Source organism: Lepidochelys olivacea (assembly GCF_965140295.1).
Source record: "Lepidochelys olivacea isolate rLepOli2 genome assembly, chromosome: 3".
Lineage (NCBI taxonomy): Eukaryota > Metazoa > Chordata > Testudines > Cheloniidae > Lepidochelys > Lepidochelys olivacea.
Genome location: NC_140413.1, coordinates 197,253,333 through 197,281,089, shown reverse-complemented (window position 1 = coordinate 197,281,089; position 27,757 = coordinate 197,253,333). Strand labels below are relative to the sequence as shown.

The following is a 27,757-nucleotide window of genomic DNA, read 5'->3' as shown; positions in this document are numbered from 1 at the left end:
AAGCAAAACATGACCTTGATGCAGAAACTCTGAGAGAGGCCGTGTTCTAATATCAACTCTACCTAGATGTAGATATATAGACACAGAATTTAAAATTCGGTTTGCTACAAAATCCTGGTCTCTTCTTGGGTCTGCTAGAAATGGTTTAGAGGCTTCTAAGGAGAAGAAAAGGGAGAGCTTTTATTCAGAATTTAGAATCATTATCTGAGGTGGGTAAAAAGTATACTAAATCCACACTTGTGTTTGTCCAACCAAATCACACCTTTTGTATCAAGGCATATTTCTTCCTCCTGGTGGGAACTGTAGCATGAAGGAACTCTCCTTCAGGCTGTTTGCACTGGAAGGAGTGGGAGAGAATTTTCTGCTCTCCTTTCTCCCCCAGCCCCACAGCTGTCATGGCTATTGGAGTGGTGTCTCTCTCCCTAATGTGGGGTGTTCTCAGCAGCTCTCCTGATACTGGTCAGTCTTACGGGTTGTACGGGGTAGAGGGCAGCATATGCTATGCCTCCCAGTCAAAGGGGCCATTGGTTTGGTTAAAAAAAAAGTATAGAAAAATCTATAGAAATAGATATCATGCCATGTGGTCCAAAACTAGGAAGGTTGCTCATGAACATCAACTGAAAAATGCGGATACAGACTAACACGGCTGCTACTCTGAAACCTATCAACTGAAGAGTTGCAATGGCAGGTGCTGAATAGTCCCATCCATTCTTGCCATGGTGTCTTTGATATAATCTTTGAGTGTGTGTGATGGTGGTGGTGGTGTGGTAAGAGGGATCGTTAGGCAGGGTGGTAAAAAGCCTCTCTTCATCCAACCCAAACACTCAGATGTGCCAATGTAAACCAATATATTTCTTTTTCATGTTTCTGTAAAGTTACAAAATGCTGAACGTTTTATTTCTCAGACGTTTTACAGATCTTTCTCACTTCCCATCATGAAGAGACCAGCATGACTTAGAAGTGTGCAGTCAGCTTGAAATCTAGTCATTTTCAAAAAATAAGTTAAAATATCTTCAGCTGGAGGGAGGGAGGCAGGCAGAGCACACGTGGGCGGCAGGTATAATAGGCCAGGCGTTGCTGCTGCCACCAGACCCCTGGGTGTCGGGTTGGCGGGGGGGGGGCAGTTTTTGCTTTATTATGCCCCAGGCAGGTTCCGGAGCAGCCGAGGAGGCAGTATACGTTGTTCAGCTTCCTGGGTTCATCAGTCATCTCCCTGGAGTCCAGAGAGGTTACTGATGAACCCAGGAAGCTGAGTAACAAAAACCGCCTCCTCAGCTGCCCCAGAACTTGCATGGGGCATATCAAAAGCTTCTTCTGGATGCTTTCCCCAGGGTGGCTTGAGGTCTAGGGAGGGGAGACATGGCTGCAGCCGGGCAGGTGGCGGGGCGGGGCCCTCGGGTCTCCGGCCAGCCTGGGGTTCTTCTGTCTGAGGGTGACACTGCTTGGGCCTCCAGCCAGCCTGGGACTCATCTGGCTGGAGGGGCAGGGAGCATTCGGGACTCCTCTGGGTAGGGGGGAGGGGAGGGCTCTTGGCTCCAGCTGTGGGGGAGGGGCAGAGGGTCTTGAGGCTCTGGCTGCAGGGGAGGAGGGGTGTGGGCGGAAGGGGCGGAGCTGGTGGCTCCACCTACTGCCCATGGGCACATAACTGATCTATGCAACCTTGTGATTTTTTTGCTCTTCTCTATCGGCTGCCACGCACACTTGTTTGCATTTTGTCCAAATGTGGACGCAAGCATTTTGGGGAAGGCACTGTCCCCTATTACATTTTTGTTTAGTTTCCTGTTCAAACAACACCAATGCCTTTGGGTGTTACAATGGTATGGATGATGACAAGGTATTGCTCCTGCTGCCATTGTCCTCCCCGCAGTGAGAATGTTGCTGTTGACTTCAATGGGAGCATAATCAGACCTTAACTGTACAGGAGAAATGAGCTAGACACTAAGATCTATCAAATGTACAAAGTGTGTGGGGGAGAACCTGAAAGAGATATTTCAGTTAGAGTAAACTTTGGTGTTACCTACAACGACAGGAAGACAAAAACAATTTCAGACAGATGTGTGATTTTTTTTTTTTTTAATTTTTTTTAAATTGACTCTCTCTCTTTAACCGTGCTATGCATGTGCTGTAACACTGAGCCAACAAGGGTTAAACGACCAGCAGGTTGTGGCCCAAAATCAGGCTTTAAGGAAAAGTAGAAAAGTATTGAAATGGTAAACAGGGCCATTCCTTGTAGATGGTTATCAAAGCCATATTAAGTAGATTAAATTTATTTAATATTTATGCCTGTGTTGTTAGAGACTCAAAGGATATATACTAATTGTATTTGTCTGTGTTTACCTATGTCTTATAAGAAACTTAACCATGTATTCTAATTAGCTTGCAATGCTAAACTTCAGTTCCTGTGAGTAAAGTTTCATTTATATGTTCTGTTGATTCAGAGATCAAAAGGGATATTAACATTTGGATGAAACTTGAGGTGTAATAATATAATTGTCTTTATTTCTCTTTGAAGTTTGTAGTAAACTACCTGTGAAACTGTTTGAATGGTTAATTGCCTTATGCTAATCAATGCAACTAGTAATCAATGTATGCCTAGGAAATCGAGATTTACTTCAAAGCAACAATGTATATTACCTATTCTTCCTTGGGAGGAGGTCCTGCTGTGACAAGAGGCTTCTCAGCCTGCTTGGGAACTACATATATTAAAAAATAGTCTCAGGCCTGATCCTTCCTGCTTAAACTTTGTCAGGGTAAGTTCAAGCTACAAGACTGAGATCTCCAAGTATGTCCTGGATTATCCCTGCAATTTCTCATGGAAGAATTTGAACAAACTCTGCACATGGACTGCCTGTTGGACTGTACCTATTGAACTGATTCTGGAAGGACTTTTACAAATCAGGAGCACATCATCTCTGCTATGAATCTGACCTGAGAACTTTATTCATATCTGTATGTATAATGGTCTTTTAATCACAATAACTCTTTTCTTTTTTAATAAATATTAGTTTAGTTAATAAGAATTGGCTGTAAGCGTGTATTTGGGTAAGATCCCAAATATTCATTGACCTGATGGGTAATGTGTCCAATCTCTTGGGGTTAGTAGAATTTCATATATGTTGAATAAGGTTTTAAGTAATCCTCATTATATTAGATTTGGCTGTTGGGGTGGAAGCCAAAGGCTGGATTGCTTGGGACCAAACCCTAAGACCCAAGGTTTGAGGGCAGACTGAAATCTTAGGGTTTGAACTGTTGTACTGTAGGCCAAGTGTGTTACTTAAGCAATGATTTGGTTGTGGAGAAGGGAAGAGGATGCCAGCCACACCTCCATCTGGCTGTGTCTACTTTAGACTTTTTTTTTTCTTAAAATTTCCACTGTTGCTACCCATGGTATATAGTGGAGATTGTGGAAGCACTAGTGTTGATAGGCAGTTATTGTTTTAGCCAGAGTGTTATCTAAGCCTGCCCATAGTGAGGTCAAGACAACATGGTCGTTAAAATACTGGCAAATGTCAGCACCTTGTCTATACCAAAGCTTCCATAAATAGGGAATTCTAAAGGGAAAATAAAGCCTAGTCTAGACAAGGCCTCATTAACTTGGGAGTTTTGTTATCCCACACAGGTCTTGTCTAGACTAGACTTTATTTTCTCCTTGAAATTTCTGATGTTTCTACCATCAGAGTAGCTCTACTAAGGGAATGTTCATGTTAGCAAAGCCACCAGCAGATGGCACCGTTTTAAGCAGTGTGTTTAGACCATGTTAAAATATTGATGGCTGGTCTACCCTAGTGTTCCCAGCGTTGCTATTGCCAGTGAAACTTCACTGGTGGTAGTGACAAGGGGATATTCAGAAGGAAAAAATCTAATGTAAGACGCACCAGTGGCAGTGTCGTGTGGGTGTAGGTGATACACAACTGTGAGTGATACAGCACCTTGATGGGCGAAAGACTTCAGCCTTACTAAACTGAGAGAGCTTTCCTCCCTTAAAAAATGATCATTAAGATGAGGAAAAAATAATGTTCAGCCCAAACTAACGGTCTTGCAGAACTTAGAACATTTTTTTAAGAGACCATTAAAAGCACTTGACAAAATTCCAGGACTTATGGGGAGAGGAGGTAGTAGGGGAGGGATTCTTAATGAAAACCTAGCACATCATACTGCTATGCACAGTACAGAAACGAACAAAAGGCCAAAAAAAAAAAATCTTATCACAGAAGTACTTTGACTTTACTTAAGTAATTTATTTTTATTCTTCAATAGGTACATCTGCTTGCTATTGTGCTAACACTGCTGCTTCTCTTGTTAATTATACTCTTTTATCCTTGCTTCACAAGAGTAATCTAGCAGGCTGTAATAATTAATACAACTCAAATCAGACACAGTAAGAAAAAAATAAACCCCCTTCACAGAAAACCCAACCTCCATCCCCACCCAAGTCCCCAAACCACTACCCTTCATGACATTAAGTGCCAAAATAAATATAAATTATTTCTTCTTGGTACAAAGAAAATATTGTATTACTGAACAGAAAACTTGTTAAAGATTTGTTGTGTATGATGAAATAAAGAGCCTCCTCGTTCCAAGCAAGTATTAGTTATATTTTTCTCCGCTTTGTGTAAAAAGTCTTAAACTCAATCAGAGATACTTGCTCACATGCTTAACTTTAAGCATGCAAATAGTCCCATTGATTTCACTATGACTGTTTGTGAATTTAAAGTTAAGAACATGCACATATCTTTCCAGTATAGGTTCCTAAATGTTAAACTCTTGTCAGCGGTTATCAAACTGGAAGTAGGAAAATTACGTATGTTTCACACTTAACATCAGCAGTTTGTGCTGACACAGGTTTACAACACTAGCTCTATCAGTGGGGATAAAACCTTTTATGCAAATCTTTCATAACTGATATTTAAAGAGTTCTGTACTCAAAGCATCATGCCAGATATTTCCTGGAATGATCAAATCAATCCACAGAAGACCTTGCATCCTGCACAACCTAGATTTCAATCATTGAAAATTGCTATCTAAAACATGATGATCAGACAACATAGTTTGTCCAGACTGTAGAGTACTTTTGCTACTTTGTTAAACAATGTTGGATGTGGAGGGCTCTGGTTCCAGTATAATCATGTGGGTGGGTGTAAGATATATAATGTATAATGGATATTATAAAATCATATATAAAATCAGGTTTCAGAGTAGCAGCCGTGTTAGTCTGTATTCGCAAAAGAAAAGGAGTACTTGTGGCACCTTAGAGACTAACAGATTTATTCAGTGGAAAAAACTGAATGCATCCGATGAAGTGAGCTGTAGCTCACGAAAGCTTATGCTCAAATAAATGTGTTAGTTTCTAAGGTGCCACAAGTCCTCCTTTTCTAATATAAAATAAATTGCTTTAAGGAGAGAAGGAAAAAGCTATGGTCACATCTTTTATTCAACAGGAGAAGCAGGGCTATAAATGTAAATATTAATCTGTGTTTTTAAACAAGAGAACTTAGGGCAGTCTCAAAGCTTTGTTCTTGGCCACTGACTTTGAAATTGTAAAATCCTTCTTCAGAAAAGCTTTAGTGCCAAAAAGAAAAGGACTACTTGTGGTACCTTAGAGACTAACAAATTTATTTAAGCATAAGCTTCAGTGCCAAGTAACTTTCACTTCTGGTTTGCAAAAGTTTGGGGCACAGAATGTGAATGTGCACAGCCTACAGCTTCTTAATGAAAACTGTGTGAGCGCTGAACACTTACAAATGGTTTGCCCTGGGCTTTGCAAAATATAATACATGGTGCCCAGCTGGCTGCCTTCCCACTTATGAGTCTGGTCCCCTGGCTCTCACGCCTGTTTATGCCTGATGTCTCCTCATTCTCTGTCTCTTGCGGCTTCTGCTCCCCACTCCAAATCTAGTTATCTGCCTTTATCTGTGAGGTTCTGAGGCTCTGGGTGGAGTGAAAAAAGAGGAAAGAACATCTAATTAATTTGGTTAGATTTAGGTATGCTCCAGCTTTAGCCTTTCTCTGAAGTTCATGGTTTTAAAACCCAAAGATCTGAGCAGCTATTTGGCATGGGGTCATGGCAGTGCAACTAAAATTCAATGCTTCCTCATCCCCAAAGACAAGCAAAGCTGTAGCTTACCTCAGACCGTTGAGTGTGAAGGAATGTGGGGAAGCAAGGGCAAAGACATATAACTGGGGCAACAGGACTTCAAATCTGCATGACCAGCATCTTCTCTTATTTGAACAGAACTAACTAATGCAGAGTTGTCTGTGACCTACCACAACTACAGAGTTGTCTCTCCATGCCCTGCCAGTTTGGTCTGACAGACTCGGTATTAATTAGTGCCAATTATGGAAGGTTTTTGTGTATGATGCTGACATGTGTCTGTGAGGAACTGGACTGAGACCACCCCAACACTTTTCACGTAGGCCACCTAATGGTCATAAGATGGTAATTATGTTTAGTAGCTTCTGATCTAAGCTGAATTTGAACCAGAGTTGACGATTTGTCTCCTGTTACCTAAGGAAAGCTGTCCCCACCGAGCCTTCTTCCTGTATTAGGTTGTTTAAGTGTTGTACTTTGATTGGAACATATTGACTCTGTTGTTAAATAGCTGTTTATTTAGTTCTTTTCATAACAAGTGGCTTTTAGATGACTGAGCCGCACAACATGAAACATGGGAAATTTAATATTTTTATAATTGATAGTATTTTTTTAATTGTTTGTTCAGCTCGCACTGCAATATATTTTATACAGATAGTTGAATCATTTCTCTTAGTTTACAAAGAGCAATGGTTCTGTAATCTTGCAGCTAATGCTTTGGAAGGGTTTTGTTTGCTTTTTAGCATTGGCTAATGGACAACTAGTTTTATGGTTTGAGGGGGAGATGGCATCTAAATTAGAAAACATTTCTCTATAAAAAGCAATTTGAATCAATAGTTATTGTTTCCTAGCACTCAAACCTCTGTGTTACACGGAATCTGTATTCGTTGATTAAATATTAATTATGCTTTCTTTTTAGGCTCATCAGAGATGTATTGACAGAAAAAAGCACATGTACAGGTTGTAGGAGAGGGGGGTATTATAGGCTGTGTACGTGAAACAGTTCCTGTGTGGAGAGCTAGTTTTAAAATGGGGGGGGTGTCATGGCCCATAGCATGCAAGTTCCACTTGTTTTTTTTAATCAAACCCACAGTAAATTAACAAGGGTTTTTTTTTGTGAGGGGTGTGTTTAGAGGGAAATGGCTCCTCTAGGAGCTCCTCTACCCCTACCTTCTTTTCTTTACATTTCCTATCTAACTCCAGTTATGGTGACCCTCCAGTGTTCTTGCTCAGTAGGTCAGGATGGGCTTCCCCTTTAAGGATTAAAAGCCTCGGAAACAAAGTCCACTCATTAGTTACAAAACTGGTACAGCTCGGGCAATAGAGTAGCAGAGCAAGTGTTTCGCATTCTGCCCCCCTAGAGGGGGGGACCCTCTATGTACTGAATGTGTAGTCCAGTTTCTACATTAGTTCCTGGGAGCCTCTGCTGAGACTCTATACAAGAGTAACAATTGGGGCTAGTTTTGGTGATTTTTTTTTTTTGAGATGTAGACACTGGGGCTGTCAAGTGATTTTAAAAAAAATGAATCACGATGAATTGCGAGATTAAAAAAATTAATTGAGATTCATCACAGTTTTAATTGCACTGTTAAACAGTGCGATTAAACTCCTTTTAACTCCTGTTAAACTTTTTACTGAGGTGGGTGGGATCCCTTCAGATGAGCGAGCCCTTGAAGTTATATAAATTGGGAAGCCAATATTTGCTATGTAGTAATAAGAGAAGTGTATCAATTTCAGACTTCTTTGCTAATATGCAACATATCACAATTCATAATTTAAAATGTTTGATATGAAATTATGTATTTCCCATTGTGAATTAAATTAATACACTGCCACGATTATAAGATGAATATAGGAAAACTGTGTTTCAAATGTGTTATGTCCTCTCAGGGATTAGAAAAATCTCTAGTTTGGAAGATAGTTCACAATTAATTTCAGTATCTCATCAGAAATGTCTTATGTCTCTAAAGCAATTAAGTGTGAATCAAGTATTATAAGGGGAAAACAGGTAAATTATCCTTCTACTTTAAAATCTGTTAATCCAGCAAAGATATGGTATTAAATACACTGACAGAACAACATAAAATATAAAGGACCTGTTTGGTCATTTAATCCATTTCTTTGCAAGGGCAGTTGTCTTACAAAAGAGGAAGTTCCTGGAGGCATGGCATATTAAGAACAGAAGAACTGAATTATGAACTATAACTACAATATAATTCCATTGGACTCAGTACGGTGCATTGCCTCACGTGAGCATGCTCTGAGCAAATCCAGACTGTAGACAAATAGGTTTAGCTTTGATTAGGTGCCACTGGCATCCATGCTTTCACTTTTTACTCAGTCTTCTATTCTTGGATTGTTTTAACCGTATTTGCTTTTTCTTTGACCATTTGATATGGCGGTAATATTACGTAAACATAAAGGGCATCACAGCTGCTATGAAAACCGTTACTTTGAACTTCCTGACTTCTGTATATGTAAAAATGTTAGCATAACTACAATAAGCTATGAAAACTAATAAAGCTTCTATCTTTGATCTATGGTGCGGGGGAGGGATTTGGGAATTGGGGTTAGTCCCTGGAGTGAGGGGCTGGCTGGGGGCATTCAGACACAGTGTGGGGCACTCCCCTGAGTGAGGGGCTGGCTGGGAGCAATGGGGCACGGGACAGGGGTCAGTTCCTGGAATGAGGGGCCGGCTTGGGGCAATGGAATACGGCGCACGGGGGGAGGTGTCAATCCCTGGAGTGAGGGTCTGGCTGGGGGCAATGGGGCATAGTGGGGTCAGGATCCCTACCTCTGCACCAGAGCCGGGATGGGAGCTACTTCCACTTCCTCGTCTTTCCTCTCCTCTTCCCACCCTCTGGTGGCGGATTGGGTCACTATGCCAGACCAGACACTTGTCAGGTCCCTCTGCAGCCAATTCCTCCCTCCCCGCCCAGAGGTATGCGATTAATACCATTTTTAAAAAATGAACATATTAATTTTGTTTTCAGTTAATCGCAGGTGTTAACTGCAATTAATTGACAGCCCTAATAGACACCCATCCAGGTAGGAATTGGACGGAGGCCACCAGCTTTTTATTTACATATAGGCCACCAAACAAGTAGTTTAAAAAAATCAAATATAAAGGTAACTACTCACCTGGCCACATTCAAATCAGTATCATGGAAGATAAGCTGCCTGTGTGCTATTGCCAGTCCCTGACCATTCAGGGTCTGAACAAACTTCATAGGATTTGCTAATTTGAAACTTGAGGCTTGTCTACATTTGAAAGTTGGTCTGGGTTAACTTATGTTTTTTTAGGATACATTGGCTTGCGTCCATACACAGCATTTGTTTTGAATCATGTGATGCCTTGTCCTGAACTTTGGAATTGAGTTTACTGACATTTGGGATGAGTTTTGCTACAACAAGGTAGGTGTGGACACAGCCCCATTTCAAATCAACTGTTCTGACTCTGCAAGGCCTCCCACTGCTATCACGTATTGCTTTGCTGTCCACGTGAGTCGGAGTATCTATTTATCTCTGTGCCCTTTCTCGCTCCCGGGTCATCTTGACTGGATGTCTCCTCCCTGTTTAATGCTGGCATGCAACCACATGTGGCACTTTGTGATTCCAGCTCATGGTAAGTTCACACAGCGGGAGTCATATCCTAGTTATAGCAGCCAAGCTTTGTGCTTCTAGGTAGTCTAGTGCTGAGGTCATGGACTTCCTTGCCCTCTGAGGAGTGGAGAGAGAGGAGACAGTCCATCTCATCTTAACAACAGTCACTGGAATGCTAAGATACATAAGAGCATATAGAAACAAATGAATCCGAGCGCTCGCTCCTGGATCCTATCCAGTGGTGGAACAAGGGAAGGGAGTTCTGGCAGGGTTGTAAAAATATGGGGACAAAAACATGTCCTCTGGGAGAGTTCACATGCTCTGTGCCCACTACAAGGATCTGGACCGTATTTTTCAAAAGAGGCCACCACTGAGCATCAGCATGTTGTGTATCTCGCCAAGGACACCTCTGCAGATGCTGACACAGGACAGGCAGGAAGAATCATAGAAATATCTGGGTTGGAAGGGACCTCAGGAGGTCATCTAGTCCAACCCCCTGCTCAAAGCAGGACCAATCTCCAACTAAATCATCCCAGCCAGGGCTATGTCAAGCCTGACCTTAAAAACCTCTAAGGAAGGAGATTCCACCACCTCCCGTGGTAATGCATTCCAGTGCTTCACCACCCTCCTAGTGAAAAAGTTTCTCCTAATATCCAACCTAAACCTCCCCCACTGCAACTTGAGACCATTACTCCTCGTTCTGTCATCTGGTACCACTGAGAACAGTCTAGATCCATCCTCTTTGGAACCCCCTTTCAGGTAGTGGAAAGCAGCTATCAAATCCTCCTCATTCTTCTCTTCTGCAGACTAAATAACCCCAGTGCCCTCAGCCTCTCCTCATAAGTCATGTGCTCCAGCCCCCCAATATTTTTTGTCGCCCTTAACTGGATTCTTCCCAATTTTTCCATATCTTTCTTGTAGTGTGGGGCCCAAAACTGGACACAATACTCCAGATGAGGCCTCACCAATGCCGAATAGAGGGGAACGATCACGTCCCTCGATCTGCTGGCAGTGCTCCTATTTATACATCCCAAAATGCCATTGGCCTTCTTGGCAACTAGGGCACACTGTTGACTCATATCCAGCTTCTCGTCCACTGTAACCCCCAGGTCCTTTTCTGCAGAACTGCTGCCTAGTCGGTCGGTCCCTAGTCTGTAGCAGTGCATGGGATTCTTCCATCCTAAGTGCAGGACTCTGCACTTGTTCTTGTTGAACCTCATCAGATTTCTTTTGGCCCAATCCTCTAATTTGTCTAGGTCTCTCTGTATCCTATTCCTACTTTCCAGCTTATCTCCCACTCCTCCCAGTTTAGTGTTATCTGCAAACTTGCTGAGGGTGCAATCCACGCCATCCTCCGGATCGTTAATGAAGATATTGAACAAAACCGGCCCCAGGACTGACCCTTGGGGCACTGTGCTTGATACCGGCTGCCAACTAGACATGGAGCCATTGATCACTACCTGTTGAGCCTGACAATCTAGCCAACTTTCTATCCACCTTATAGTCCATTCATCCAGCCCATACTTCTTTAGCTTGCTGGCAAGAATACTGTGGGGGACTGTATCAAAAACTTTCCTAAAATCAAGGAATAACACGTCCATTGCTTTCCCCTCATCCACGGAGCCAGTTATCTTGTCACAGAAGGCAATTAGGTTAGTCAGGCATGATTTGCCCTTAGTGATCCATGCTGATGGTACCTGATCACTTTCCTCTCCTAAGTGCTTCAGAATTGATTCCTTGAGGACCTGCTCCATGATTTTTCCAGGGACTGAGGTGAGACTGATTGGCCTGTAGTTCCCTGGATCCTTCTCCTTCCCTTTTTTAAAGATGGGCACTATATTAGCCTTTTTCCAGTCATCTGGGACCTCCCCCAGTCACCCTGAGTTTTCAAAGATAATGGCCAATGGCTCTGCAATCACATCCGCCAACTTCTTTAGCACCCTCGGATGCAGCGCATCTGGCCCCAAGGACTTGAGCTTGTCCAGCTTTTCTAAATAGTCCTGAACCAGTTCTTTCTTCACAGAGGGCTGGTCACCTCCTCCCATACTGTGCTGCCCAGTCCAGTAGTCTGGGAGCGGACCTTGTTCATGAAGACAGAGGCAAAAAAAAGCATTGAGTACGTTAACTTTTTCCACATCCTCTGTCACTAGGTTGCCTCCCTCATTCAGTAAGGGGCCCACACTTTCCTTGACCACCACCTTGTTGCTAACATACCTGAAGAAACCCTTTTTGTTACTCTTAACATCCCTTGCTAGATGCAACTCCAAGTGTGATTTGGCCTTCCTGATTTTGCTCCTGAGCAATATTTTTATACTCCTCCCTGGTCATTTGTCCAATCTTCCACTTCTTGTAAGCTTCTTTTTTGTGTTTAAGATCAGCAAGGATTTCACTGTTAAGCCAAGCTGGTCTCCTGCCATATTTACTGTTCTTTCTACACATCGGGGTGGTTTGTCCCTGCAACCTCAATAAGGATTCTTTAAAATAGAGCCAGCTCTCCTGCACTCCTTTCCCATTAATGTTATTCTCCCAGGGGATCCTGCCCATCAGTTCCCTGAGGGAGTCAAAGTCTGCTTTTCTGAAGTCCAGGGTCCATATTCTGCTGCTTTCCTTTCTTCCTTGTATCAGGATCCTGAACTCGACCATCTCACGGTCACTGCCTCCCAGGTTCCCATCCACTTTTGCTTCCCCTGCTAATTCTTCCCTGTTTGTGAACAGCAGGTCAAGAAGAGCTCTGCCCCTAGTTGGTTCCTCAAGCACTTGCACCAGGAAATTGTCCCCTACACTTTCCAAAAACTTCCTGAATTGTCTGTGCACTGCTGTATTGCTCTCCCAGCAGATATCAGGGTGATTGAAGTCTCCCATGAGAACCAGGGCCTGCGATCTAGTAACTTCTGTTAGTTGCCAGAAGAAAGCCTCATCTACCTCACCCCCCTGGTCTGGTGGTCTATAAGAGATTGCTGTGGACTGCCAGGGTCTCTTCAACCCGCAAAATGACAAGGCAGGACAGTGTCAGAGACCCCCAAATCCCAGATGGAGACCCAGCTCTGACAGTACTGGGGAAGGGACCTCTTCCAGTAAGTATTATGTGTTATATTATAATATAGTTGTACAGGGGGATTTAAACAACTCTGTTCCCAGATACTGTCAGGGTGCTTCCATGTTGGACTGATGTGAGTTAGGGGCCTCTCACCATCTCTCTGCCTTTTGGGGACACACCTCAGGGTAACATCTACAGCGTAAGGACAGCCCAAAGAGGTACACATGTAATTGCCCCTTTCTACCTCTCCAGCCTCACCAACTCAGTCCTTGTACAGAGCTCCTGTATCAAGCGGTGTTGACAGTGACTGAACACTTGGCAAATTTCCAGGGAAAGAGAGAGAAAAAGAGGGAGGACATGGTTGATGGCTTCGTGGCACACAGGAGAGGGATAAGAAGACAGAAGAATGAAAGGAAGGTTTCCTTCTGCATGATGCAGAGGAGAGAGAGAGAGGAGGACAGGGAACAGTCTGAGAGGCTGTCAAGGGAGCACATTGACAAAGAAAAGGACTTCTGTAGATGATGCAGAAGCAGACAGGCCTTCTGGAGACATAATGGCACTGTGTTCAAGGACAGTATCTCAACTTAGCAGTGTCCTGAAGCCTTTTGAGTGTGCTGTGTACTCGGAGCAACTCCAAGGAACAGGCCCTTCCCTCACCAGTGCACACCACAAGACAAGAAGAACAGTGGATACTACGAGAGACCTCCTTTAATTCCCCAACTGCAAGTGACAGGCCCTTCTATCTCCATTCCATACCCAAAGACTCAGAGGACATTTTTGATGTTCTCTTCCCCAACGTACACAAGTTTGTGACCTTATCAGTGCAAATCTGTTCACTCTGCACTTTATTGGTTTGTAATTTTGCACTTCTTTTAACTTTGCACTGTCTTATGTTCAGTAAATTTTTTCTTATTTACAACTTGATGTATTATTTATTAAAATGTTCATCAAATTGTTGCTCAAAGCATAAAGACATCCTTATACCAAGTATTAAACACATCAAGAAATCAGTTGAAAAACTTCATAAAAGCATAATGAAATCCTAACACGAACGCATATATGTTTTTCCAGCAATACTCTGAGTGCCTACTTTGAGGCTAAAGCATCCCTGATCCTGTGTCTCTAACCAATTGCAGCATTTAGGAGAGGCTGCCTCTCTAGGTATTCATAACATGTGTTAAATCTGTCCATCTTCTCCTGACACCCATGGGTGAAACACTCTCTCCCTTGCTGCTATAGAGGTTGTGTATAACACCCTAAGCAGCTAATGAGGCAGACATTGCTCAGTAACCTCCAGCCTTGTCATGAGGCATCTCCACCTGCCCTTCAGTCTTCCAAATGCAAATTCTATTGTCCTAGTTACTCAGAGGATAGTTAAACAAGTCCTTTCTCCTAGCCAAGTATCCAGTAAAAGACTTCATAAGACAGGGAAGCAAAGGGTAAGCTGGTGTCCCAGAATGACAGAAGGAACTACAACACCATTAATAATGTTCATAGTGGGAGCAAAAGTTCCGTTTTTCATGGCAGAAAACAGGCCAGTGTTTCTAAAGATGCTGGCATCATGGACCTGTTCTGACCACCCCACACTGATAATGGTGACCCATCCAGGGTGGTCATCCAGGCCTCACAGCAACCTGGAGAAAAATACCCCTTTTCATTGATGAATTCTGTGTCTTGGTGTCGGGGGCAAAGAATAGGCACATGGGTCCCATCAATGGCCCTAGTACAATTTGGGGACGGCAATTGTGAAAATCCGCCAACAATGTCCAGTGCATTGACAGGCTTTATGACCCGGGGAACAGCACTTTCCTGTAGTAGCACACCCCTGTATGACAATTTTCCTGACAGATGATCTGCAAACACCAAACTGATTAGCTATTGACTGTAACAGTTGGGAGTGGTGAGTTTTCAGGTAGCAATAGCCATGGACTTCTCCACCCTGAGGGGAGTTCTCATGTAGGTGTTCCACCACTACAGCTTGGGGTGAGCTCTGCACAGGTCTGTAGGGCAGTGGTACCCTGAATTTGTCAACCTGAAATTCTGCTACCACGGCTGATCATCCTAGGTCAGCAGTGGTATCCTGTCCCATCAGTCTGTGCTAGCTGGCTGAGTCCAGAAGCGGTGGCTTACCCAGTGAAACTGCTTCAGGAAAAGTTCACGCAGAAGTAACTGTTCCATTTCCGTCTCTTCTTGTGCCTGTATTGCTATAGCATCCCCCCGGCTATCTCTCAAGTCGTCCAAAGCCATCTGGCTGCATGACGGCCAAAACATGTGCAGGAGCCTGTTTCTATTAATGACTCAGCATTGCAGTGCTTAGCAGTGTTTCCTCCATGCTGCCTGACTGCACTTGGAAAATGGCGCTGGGTCACAAAAGCTAGATGAATGTTGGGAGGAAAGGGGAGGAATCATGGAATTTTTTCATTTGACTCCCAACTCCCAGAATTCCAGTGGCTTCTAGTTGGTATCCCACAACGTGCAGTGAGAAAAATCCCAGAATGCATGCGGCATAGTGGAAGAACATTGTACCATGGGTTGCCTGCCCAGGATACTGTGGAGAAAATGCATCGCTATGTGAGTACAATGAATCAAAACTGAAGTAGCTTAAGTCAGCGTAATTAAACGGTATAGATTCCCTGTGCTCAGAGCAGTTGTTCCTGATTAGTTAACACAGAAAAACATAATTTGACATAACTTTAAAGTGTAGACAAGCTCTTAAAACACCCAGTGAGATTCAGTATTGTTCTTGGAGGTGGAGAGGTCATCTGCATTTCTGTCAAGAGCCTGAGACTCTTCCTCTTGTTCTCCTTCCCCTTCCTACACAAACTCTTTTTCTTCTACTTTATGGACTCACCTGCATAACTCCATGTGACTGTAAACATCATGCCACTAGCGGAGTTCCTGCTGCAGTGATGATGGTGACCATAGCTCTGAAAAACAGGAATGTTGTTCAGGTTTTCCTGACTGATTGCAGTATTTCTGTCAGGTTTTCAAAAGCAGTGTTTTGCCCAGGATTTTGTGAATCATGAGGCCTCCCAGAAAGCATCCCCCTACACATGATTCTTCAAGATGCCATCCCTCTTTCCTTTCCATGACAGGTGTCCTGGTTTTTCCTTTGAAAATCTGTTTACCATAAACACAAGGGGGAGATTTCGAATTGGAAATGGGCGCTGAACTCCCATTTGTGCCTTTAACAATCTCCCCCATGCCACTGGGCAAAGTTTAGAATATTCGTACAAAAGAAAATGCATTATTTTCAGAGAGAGAGAGAGGAGAACGTGTGTGTGTGTAACGTTTGTTGGAAGTAGATAACTGATTAGCTCCAGAGATCTACTTTGTTACTAGATGGTGAAAATATTTAAGTGGCAGTATTGCCTGGATAAGGTGTTTCTTCTTTCTCTTTTTATTTAATATACTTGGTTTTCAGACCTGTTTCCCCCCCCCCCCCCCCATATTGAAAACTTTGGGGCTATGAATACAAACCTGATGCAAGGAGCAAAGCATAGTGAAAGGACTGTTTGCAGGGAGCTGTGAATTAACACAATATAACGGGCTGTTCCTACCTGGGCACCTATGCTGCCAACCTGCTGCCAACTAATGCTTAGATTAGGCTGAGAGGGATTAGTGGAAGTGGCCTGCTGCTTAGCTGCTGCTCCTTTTTCGGTGGAAAGGGAGAACAATGTGGATCTGTGCAGTCCCTGTTAGCATTCTCTTACTTTCTCCAGCTGTGGCATTCACATTTTGTGTGGTACATGGGCGTGCAGAGCTCCTCTGTGTGGGGTCTTCTCTGTTTTGACCACCGGCACTGCAGAAGAAGTATTTCTGCTGCCTTTGGCATTACTTGGTCCCCAGAGACTAGCTCAGGATTGGGCCTATTGCGGTTCATTTGGATTTTTCTCACAAGCTATTTTTTGAAATGAGGCTCAGTCAACTTAAAAGTAAAAAAGTGAAATAAGACAGTTAATTTAGACATGGGATTGGATTCCTGGATTGCATCAAGGAAATCACTTAGGGGTATATTTTTGCTTCTAGAGGTGCACACACAAAGTTTCCATTAGCATTAATGGGAGTTAGGCAGGCGAAAGAGAGCATAATGTGCTTAACAGCAAGTGAGCAAGGGGTTTTCAACATTGAGCAGGCTGTCCCTGTCACCAAACAAGATTTTAGAGAAAGCTGATGGGCATGCCAGCCAATTATTTGTATCCCTCAAAGGAGGCAGAAATTTAGAAGTTGAAAAATGCGTCTTGAGTGGTTCATTTCGTTTATCACTTTACACCAAGTTGAAAGCTCAGAGGGTCTGTAAGGCAGTGGTGGGCAACCGGCGGCCCATCAGGGTAATGGGGTTGTTTACATTGACTATCCACGGTTTGCCGTTCCCGGCTAATGGGAGCTGCGGGAAGCAGCACAGGCCACAGGGATGTGCTGGCCACCGCTTCCCGGAGCTCCCATTGGCCGGGAATGGCAACCGCAGCCACTGGGAGCTGCAGCTGTCCGTGCCAATGTAAACAAACTGTCTCACGGCCCGCCAGCAGATTACCCTGACAGGCTGCATGCAGGCCACAGGTTGCCCACCGCTGCTGTAAGGCAACGGGGATAAGTAGGGATAAAGAATGAGGGCCAGATTCTGATCTGGCCACAAAATGGGGGGGAGGCCAGCTTTTAGCTGTGTTTTTAGAGGTAGTTTTGGCCTAATGGGGTTTAAATGTAAATTCTGGGTGCAGAAGCTAAATTAATTCTTTGCATCAATCTTCACTGCAGAGGATGTGAGGGAGATTCCCACACCTGAGCTATTCTTTGTAGGTGACAAATCTGAGGAACCTGTCCCAGATTGACATGTCAGTAGAGGAGGTTTTGGAACAAATGGATAAATTAAACGGTAATTGGTGACAAGGAGATAATCACCCAAGCATTCTGAAGGAACTGTAATAGGAAATTGCAGAACTATTAAGTGTGATATGTAACTTGTCACTTAAATCAGCTTCTGAACCAGATGACTGGAGGATAGCTAATGTGACATCAATTTTTTAAAAAGATTCCAGGAGCGATCTTGGCAATTACAGGCCAGGAAGCTTAACTTCAGTACCAGGCAAATTGGTTGAAAATTCTGCTCTTTATTGTTCTATCGCACACATAAATGAACATGATTTGTTGGGGAAGAGTCAACACAGCTTTTGCAAAGGGGTAACATGCTTCCCCAATCTATTAGAATTCTTTGAGGGGGCCAACTAACATGGACAAGGATGATCCAGTGAATATAGTGTATTTGGACTTAGAGAAAGCCTTTGACAAGGTCCCTCACCAAAGGCTCTTAAGCAAAGTAAGCAGCAGTGGCATAAGAGGGAAGGTCCTTCTCATAGACCAGTAACTGGTTAAAAGACGGAAAACAAAGGGTAGGAAGAAATGGTCAGTTTTCTGAGTGGAGAGAGTGTCCACTAAATAACGGTGTCCCCCAGGGATCTGTAGTGCTGTTCAACATATTCATAAATGAGCTGGTAAAAAGTATAAACAGTGAGGTGGCAAAATTTGCAGATGTTACAAAATTACACAAGATAGTGAAGTCCAACGCAAACAGCAAAGAAATACAAAAGGATCTCACAAAACTGGGCAACAAAATGGCCGATGAAATTCAATGTTGATAAATGCAAAGTAATGCACATTGGAAAACATAATCCCAACTATACATACAAAATGATGGGGTCTAAATTAGCTGTTGCCACTCAAGAAAGAGATCTTGGAGTCATTGTGGATAGTTCTCTAGAAACATCCGCACCATGTGCAACGGCAGTCAAAAAAGCGAACAGAATGGTAGGAACCATTGGGAAAGGGATAGATAAATATCATAATGCCACAATATAAATCCATAAATACTCTGTACAGTTCTGGTTGCCCCATCTCAAAAAAAATATATTAAAATTGGAAAAGTTACAGAGAAGGGCAACAAAATGATTAGGGATATGGGAGATGAGGATAGATTAATAAGACAGGGAGTTTTCAGCTTGGAAAAGAGACGACTAATCGGGGATATAATAGAGGTCTATAAAATCATGAATCGTGTGGAGAAAGGGAATAAGGATGTGTTATTTACCCCTTCACATAACACAAGAATCAGTGACCAGCCAATAAAAAGAAAAGGAGGACTTGTGGCACCTTAGAGACTAACAAATTTATTTGAGCACAAGCTTTTGTGAGTCTCTAAGGTGCCACGAGTACTCCTTTTTCTTTTTGTGGATACAGACTAACGTGGCTGCTACTCTGAAAACTGATCAGCCAATGAAATTAATAGACAGCAGGTTTAAAGCCAACAAAAGGAAGTACTACTTCACACAACACATAGTTAACTTCTGGAACTCATTGCCATGGGATGTTGTGAAGGCCAAAAGTATAAGTGGGTTAAAAAAAGAATTAAATAAGTTCATGGTGGACAGGTCCATCAATGGCCAATAGCCAAGATGATCAGGGATGCAATTCTATATTTTGGTGTCCCAAGCCTCTAACTGCCGGAAGCTGGAAATGGATAACAAAGGATGTATCACTGAATAATTGTTCATTTCCTTCTGAAGCATCTGTCATTGGACACTGTTGGAAGACGGGATTCTGGTTAGATGGACCATTGGTCTGACCCAGTATGGCTGCTCTTATGTTCTTATTGCAGCTTGCAGAAATTACTAACAGTTTGAGGAGGAAGTACATAAATGTTGTAACTAATTCATAGGGACCTCTCTTACTAGAAAAATGGCTGGTTTTTCACTTAAAAAAGAATTGGAGAATTATTAAATGTTATAAATTCAACAAGAAAATGGTTTGAGCATTGCCGTTCAATAACACCAATTTAAAATGTTCAGCGTGCAGTACTGTCCTTATTTTAACCTCATTTACTGATTGCATCATACTGGGAAACGTTCCTTTATTAGAGATAATCCCCACCCCCTTTTTTGTATTTATAAAGAAGATCTGACCTTTAAAAATAAAGAGGAGAGGGAGGTTGTTACCAGAAATATCTAGAAGTGTTTGTCTACCCTGATTTCCCTGGAAGGCTTTTTGGACAACTCAAGAGCTAGTACGATTGTGACAATTAGCAAGGAAGCAAAACTTGAGAAATTGAAAGGGAAAGTGAAATTTATTCACACTCCTTAAAATTCTTTGTTGAACTTGATAGGTGCTAACAACTGCAAATACTTGAAAAACGATTGTCAGGAGAGATCTCTTTATTAAAGATTCAACAGTTTGTCCCTTCAATTAAGAGCAGAGAAAGATCCCATTCCTTATCTCTGATCCCTCAAGAAGACCTCAAGCAAAACCAGGAAATACAATACTTGATGCTCTTGATATTTCTAAGGTAATCGCGTAGGAAGGTACTTTTTTTGGAAAAGCTCTTTCAAGCTTTTGGTTTAAATATATTAATATAAATATATATAAAACAAAATAAAGCCATGACTGCAATTGTTCCCCCTCTGCACACATCCTCTTTAAGTACCATCCGATTAGGAATCCAACTGGATTTTGTGCTTGTGTTTATTATGGGCGCTGATTTGTTTCAAAGGCTTACATTTAATGAAGCCAGACTTTCAAAAGCAAACTGTGGACAGAATCCTGTTTTCTGATCTACAGAGCAGTTCTCTACTCTGCTTTGCCTTTGGGAGTTGTATACATTCAGGGAGAGCAGAATATGCAGGTTGATATTGCTGTACTGATTGCTGTAAGCACAGAATTATTTTTCCTGTTAAATGACTAAACTTGAGAGTGCTTTTAAGATAATGCTATATGTAAAATATAGTTTGTTCACCAAGGATGTAATTTTGATGGTAAACCATTTATTTAAGGGTCTTACTGTAAATTAAACTGTTTGTGTGTTCTTCAACAGGCAGCCAGATAAACTAGTGGTGGTTTGGACAAGAAGAAGCCGAAGGAAATCTTCTAAGGTTAGTTGACTGCTTAGTAATACCCAATTTCAGTAAAAAGTGCAGTTGGCTGTTTGTTTTATTAAGACAAAAATGGACATTTATTTTATTCTTACTGAATTTGGTCCTAAAGTGCTTCCACTCTTATCGTTGAGACTAATTTATAGAAACATTTATAGAAAAACTCCAATGTCATTATAGGTATGTATGTAGCACCAAGTACACAGCATGCAGCTTAATAATAATTAACAATTATAAGTTATTAATTTCTAGATTTAATTAGAAAGAAGAATCACACTTAAAAGTAACAAAAACAGAAGTCTTAAACATAATAAAAACATTAATAAGGAAACTGCCACCTTTGCAATAGGAGGATATAAAGTAGGAGTAAGAGACTGGTTTTGCCTCTACGCAGCCCTGGAAATCAGGAAGTTTCAAAGCAGATTCTTTCAGTTGGATGTTGTATCTACAGACGGGGCCTCTGTTGGGAAGTTACATTGACACTGAAATTGTCAGGGTCATTTCTAAACACTCCTGCTATTTCTTTGTGCATATTTTTATGTAGTAAATAATCTTTTCTAATCCTGCAGTAAATCCTGTTCTCCCAATTCCAAAAAACACTAAGAAACAAATACACATGTGGGGGTAGCAAAACCCAAAAGTAGAACCACCACCTTGTTTGCACTACAAGAGGGCACAGGTAGTAGAAAGGTTTACTTCTACACTTATGGCTGCATGTAGAATACAGACAACGCATTCCCAGCTAGCATAGGTTAGCAGTGTAGACGGTAAGGCGTGGTTTAGGTTAGTCGAGTCATACGTGCCCGAACTCCCAGGTATATGTCCTACACATGGCCAAGCAGTGCTTTCCGTGTCTATAATGCTAATTTTAGCATCTTTCTGCCTCCCCACTTGCTGTGTGGAGCTACACACCGCAGCGACAAATGTGGACACAGCCTGCCTTTCTCTGTGGCATGTAGCTACATGTGTATTGCCTGTATTCTGTGCTCTGCCATAAGTGTAGACGTAGTCATAATGAGAACTCTATACCCCCTTGTGTGCCATGGTGTGACACCCTGCCCCAGCTCGCCAAAAATTCCTACAGAGAGAACAGGAACATATGAATGGTCCAGGGACATAGAATTACAATGGCCAATGTCACTTCACTGATTTAGTCACTCAAACCTCTACATGGCATGGGAGAAGCAGTGTGCTGTACCCAATAGCCTTTTCTGTTATCACTAGTAGCTGCTGCTTGCACAAGTGCCCTAACATCTCTTGCTGATTTCTTGTCCTCGCAACCATTGCCTATTTTCCTTTTACACAGGGCCTTCTTGTGGGACAAGATCCTTTCCATAATAGGAAATTTCTAAAATTAGTTGTTAAACGTTGGATAATTATTTCAATTAAACAGAGAGGTCTCATCTCCTCTTTGTGCATGGGTGTAACTTAAAATAACGTTAATGGCAGCTCACCAGCATATGGAATGGTATTCTTTTTACTGTTACCCTTCCCTTATCATGTCCATGCTTTCTGCTGTTTGTCACACATACTTGTTGTGTCTTGTCTTAAACTAGGCGGTAAACTGTTCCAGGTTTCCTTCTGTTTGTACAGTGCTTAGTACAATGAAGCCAGGATCCTGACTGGGACTTTAGATACTACCAAAGTACCAAAAAAATAAATCCCCTGTGTGCATTCTAAATTTCGCTTCAGTTTCTGCATGGAAGTGTGACAAAAGATCTGTAGAACACTAAAATAAAACTCAAACATGTTTTTAAATAAAAAATGTCTTGTTAGATGGTAGGGTATTTAGGCACGATTGATTAATTTGCTGGGTTAGAGATTATGTTCAAACTTTTGTTTAGTGTTCAAACAGATGGCATATCTGGAATTCAATAGGGACGGATGCAGGGGTCTGCTCATGCATATGACTTTGCAGGATTAGGGCCTTAGTTATTGAGGATTTTAATTTAATTCAGGAGACAAAATTGGTCTATCATTGGCTGTGGAGCATCAGTTTTCAGTTGAGCTTGCATCCCCTAAACTACAGAATTATTAGACACTCCTGCTTGCTTTGTCCAAATTTTGGTTATCCAGCATTATAGACAAACCTATCAATGTCAGCAGATAATATAGTGGTTGACTTCATAAGACTAAGAACAGTCCTATAGCATATCATCAGAGGATGGTTAAGGGGACGTACGAAGATATTTTTTTAAATTTGCATTGCCAAATGTCTGCAAGTACTGTACCTAGAGTAAGACATAACTTTTTTTTTTTTTTTAAAATTAGGTAGATGACACGATTTTCTTCATTTGAAATCTTTGTCTCCTAGACTATAGATCAATAAAGATTCCTAAACTCTTAGTCATCCTGACAGTAAAACACATTACTATACATGTTGTTTGTTCATCTAATTGCTTTCTTGGAAGTGAGTCAAATCAAGACTACTTTTTATTTTATTTTACACAGACACTGTGCCCAAGAAGTACCTAAGCATGAATCATGTCCCAAGTGTTCCTATATTTTTTCATTTATTTGTGGGGCAGGGAAGAGATATCAGTTAAGTTTTCTCTGAGAAGAAATTTTTATTCCCAGGCAATCAATGTAATAAAAATGTGAAAATGGGGAAGAACTCAGAAGACCCACCCCTAACAAATGACTGCAGCCCACAAAAATCTAACTCAAACAGAAAGATAACAATTGTGTAACTTGTGAACAGTGCATTTAACTAATGTAATATTAAGGTGTTGGTGCCATTTGCCCCAAACAAATTCTTACTAAGGAAACTACAAATAGTACTTCAGCTTTGAGAAAGAACGTGAGACCTCATCCACTGCCCTTTTTTTATTTTTACCTCACTGGGAGATGAGTAAGTTAATGATTATTATGGAGGACTGGTAATGGACTCCATAGCTAAGGTTGCATAAAAATGTTAGGTTGTAACAGGTTTTGCGAAATGGTGCAGCCAGTTTACAATAGCCATATTGAAAAACAACATGCTAACGGAGATCATTATCCAAAGGATGGTATGTATGATGGGTAGATATGCCAGCATGACACCATCTGGCATAATATCAACTCTAATTCAAAGTTAAATAATTTAGAACCCTGTTTTGGAATTCCCTCCCCTTGGGCTTCTCTGAATTTAGATACATTTACACAGACATGTCAAAACATGACTTGTTTTGGGCAATTCTGACTTGCTGGACTGGTATTTACAACACATGATGATAATCAAAAGTCTTGCTAAATTTGGCAGAATTCCTGAGCAAGTCTTAAGATGGGGCTGACCTTTTTCTTTCAAACCCTCCACCCTCCATAAAATGTGTCAATTCGTTAGGCACAAATGTACCTTTCTTTCTTTAAAATCAAGAACACATACCTTATTGCATCTTTCCAAGCCTACTTTGTACACCCACCAAACATACAATTATATTACAAAATTTACATTATTCTAGGCAGAGCTATAAAGTTAAGGTTGCCTAACACATTCAGTTTTTTTGGTTGCTTATAATAATACAGTTCAATATAGTGTAATTTCTGTTTTTTCAATTTCTTTTTTAAACTTATGAAAAAAAACTACTTTGAAAGAAAGTTATTTAGCTTGCAAAGTCAAGCACTCAAAAGCTAGGAAGAGCCAGAATTAAAGTTGCCTGTTGAAGCTCAATTAGGGTGACCAGATGTCCTGATCTTATAGGGACAGTCCTGATTTTGGGGTCTTTTTCTTATATAGGCTCTTTTTCTTATATAGGCTTTGACATTTGCTGTCTGGTCACCCTAAGCTCAGTTCATCCCCTTTGTGTGCATGCATTATGACAGGCTTTAATTACATGATCACAAACTATTTTACTACAAGATCCCTCTTCATTACAGTGCACAGGATGGACAGTGCTCAGGGAATGATGGTAGAAGGTGTGTATTGAATGAAACAGAGGACTGCAGGAGAGGTTGGTCTCCTGGTTAAGGCAGCTGAATGCCATCTTGGAGATTTGGAGTCTATCCCTTCCTCTCCCATATAATTCGTACATGATGCTAGGCATGTCATATAAACCAGTTTTTCACACAGGGCCACTAACTGTGTTCCTCATTTTCTGGGTACCCAACTGGAGATATCTGGAGCCTGATTTGCAGAAGTCCTAGGCACTTGCGGCTGCAACCGAAATCAATTGGAGCTGTTCTTAGAACATATGAAGTGCTGTACAAATGCTAAGTGCTCTGAAAAATCAGCTGATAGGTATCTCAAGTTGGGCACCCAAAATTAGTTGATGCTTTAAGTCATCTGTTTGGGATTCCTCTGATGTGTGGAAGCCCTCAACAGACACGCAGCTACCATAGCCAGCTCCTGTGCCTCCCTTCCCACAGCCCCTGGTTCAAGGGGCCATCTTTGGACCAGGAAGGAGAAATGGCTGGGTTGTGCTGTACTGTAGCTGTCCCCAGATAGTATATTGCTCCTATGGAACTGTTGCTAGCTGGAGCAAGTTAGAGTTGAGTTGCTCGCTGGAGCAAGTGTTGTATCGACCAGGCAAGGTACTAACAAGCTTCAACAGGACTTTATTTTCAAAGTGGAAATCTCTTTACCAAGCTGCTGCTGCTGCACCCTCTGTAGCTCTCTCCCAGCTTCTCAATTCCTCCCTCCTCCTTCCTGTTTCCTGTCCTTTCAGACTCCCAACGGCCAGTGCTCCCAATTCTAATAATTACAAGCAACATCTAAACACCACAGCAAGTTAGAGCAGAGGTGGGCAAACTACAGCCCGCGGGCCACATCTGGCCCTTGGGACTGTCCTGCCCGGCCCCTGAGCTCCTGGCCTGAGAGGCTTGCCCCTGGCCCCCTCCCGCTGTTCCCCCTCCCCTGCAGCGTCAGCTCACTGCTCTGCCGGTGCAAAGCTCTGGGCGGTGGGGCTGCGAGCTCCCGGGGCAGCGCAGCTGCAAAGCCTGGCCTGACCCACTGCTGCTCTGTGCTGTGCAGTGCGGCTGCCTGTCCTGGTGCAGCCGCCCCGCCAGCCACCGGTGCACCAGGCAGCACGGTAAAGAGGCAGGGAGCAGGGGGGTTGGGTAGAGGGCAGGGGAATTCTGGGGTGGTGGTCAGGGCACAAGGGTGTGAATAGGGGTCGGGGAAGTCAGAGGGTGGGGAACAGGGTGGTTGAATGGGGGTAGGGGTGCTGGGGGGGCAGTCAGGAAGGAGGGGAGGGTTGGATGGGGCAGTAGGGGGCAGTCAGGGGCAGGGGTTCCAGGGGCAGTCAGGGGACAGGGAGAAGGGGTAGTTGTATGTGGCAGGGGTCCCAGGGGGGGCAGTCAGGAAGGAGGGGGGGTTGGATGGGGCAGCAGGAGGCGGTCAGGGACAGGGAGTCCGGGGGCAGTCAAGGAGAAGGGGTGGTTGGATGGGGCAGGGATCCCGGGGCAGCAGTCAGAAAGGAGAGGGGGGAGTTAGGAGCGGGGGGTCCGGGGGCGGTCAGAGGACAGAGAGCCAGGGGTGGATGGGGCAGGGGTCCTTGGGGGGCTGTCAGAGAACAGGGGAGTTGGATGGGGTAGGAGTCCCGGGGGGGCGGGGGCGGTCAGAGGGCAAGAAGCAGGGGGGGTCGGATGGGGGAGGGGGCTGGGCCATGCCTGGCTGTTAGGGGAGGCACAGGCCCTCCATACAATTTCAGAAACCTGATGCAACCCTCAGGCCAAAAGGTTTGCCTGCCCCTGAGTTAGTCACCCTGCTCTAAGATGCGTTGGTGCTGGCGCAGAGAATCAGGATGCTATCATTGGTTGCTGGATCTCCCCTTCTCTTTTTCCTCCTCTCCTGAGATGCCCTTGATGACACTGGAGAAGGGGAGCCCTTAGGAAAGAGCAACTCCCCTAAGCTCCCCTCAGTCAGGCTCCTTCCCTGTTCTCCTAGGGCCTTCTACAGCCTGGCAGAGAAGTAAGCAATGGAGCAGCTAGTGCTGTTCTTGTCTCCCTCCTCTGCAGTGCATGAGGCAGCCGGCAAGGTGCTGCAGAGCAGCTGCAGTGGAGCAGGAAAAGCAGCTGCTCAGAGCATTGCTGGCTCACAGTCGGGATGCTCTTGGGACTGCAGAAGAAGTGGTGAGAGACATTTGGGAAGAAGACGGTGTTGGGGCTGAACCAAACACTTAACATTTGCGTTTAAAAAATGCAGGGCATCATGGCTTGTGGAACGTATTTTCAATTCATGGTCAAATATAAATTTGCTCCCTCATTTGCTATAATTAGAGTCTCAAAGGCCACAAGTCGGACGCTACTGTTCTAAAAGTATCTACTTTTCTTTCTTCCTTCAAAACTTCACCGATAAAGAGCTACCCAGTGGTGTTTAGTGACCTTGTGTATGAGACCAGTATTTCTGCTTTTTGACCTTCTTAAAATCTGTTGGGTTTTTTCATTTGGCCTTATGAAGACTGATGTATCTAATGCACCCTAACCTTGAGCAGAAATTGATCTGAAGGACTGTAATCTCCATCCTGCCTTGTATTACATTAGGACATGTCTAGTTGTTTTTGCTTTGTGTTGGTGGTTTTTTTAAGTAAGAGATGTGTACTAGTTAAAATGCGGGGCAGGAGGGGGCAGGGTTCTAAATGCTGCTGTGTGTCACAGCGAAGTGCCGCTAATGCATATTTAGGTTGTGATTTTGGAAAGGTTTTTCATTTTGCACCAAAGGTGGTACCTTTTGTGGCCATCCTGATACCTGGCAAGGGTTCCAAAGTAGAGGGCCTGCCCCTAAGAAAGCTGGCAGGGTTCTTGTTCATTGCATCTGTCATGTTTGGTTTCAGGGAGCATGGCAGTCATTGGAAATAGCCAGGGCTCAGTACATTGAGGGTAATTGCCAGGGGAGCCCGTATAGTATATGGAGCACTAGAGTGGTGTGCTCTCATCCTCTCCTGTGTTGCTTAATAAACGGGCTACTACATTTGGAGCCAGCTGGAGCTGCTTCAGCTTTCTCTTTCATCTCCAGGTACAGAGCATTGCAGCAAAGCATGTGCATGTTACTTTTTCACCCAAGAGCTTGCAATGTTCCCCTGCACCAGTCACTAGTAAATAAGAAATGACCATTTGCTCAAATATTTCTTTTCCCTGTTCTGCAAAACCAGTACATTCCTGTGTGCTACATGTGGAATGTCTGTTTTGTGTTGATAA

At 43.1% G+C, this 27,757-nt stretch overlaps 1 protein-coding gene across 10 annotated transcripts in view; it reads left to right on the top strand.

Moving 5' to 3' along the window:
- Positions 1 to 27,757, top strand: part of EHBP1 (EH domain binding protein 1) — a 410,447-nt gene that overhangs the window by 121,841 nt on the left and 260,849 nt on the right. For all 10 annotated transcript variants that reach the window (XM_084623076.1, XM_084623074.1, XM_084623082.1 and 7 more), the window contains exon 3: positions 20,587 to 20,644. In XM_084623076.1, the coding sequence (XP_084479202.1) occupies positions 20,587 to 20,644 (58 nt within the window). The remainder of the gene's footprint in view (positions 1 to 20,586; positions 20,645 to 27,757) is intronic.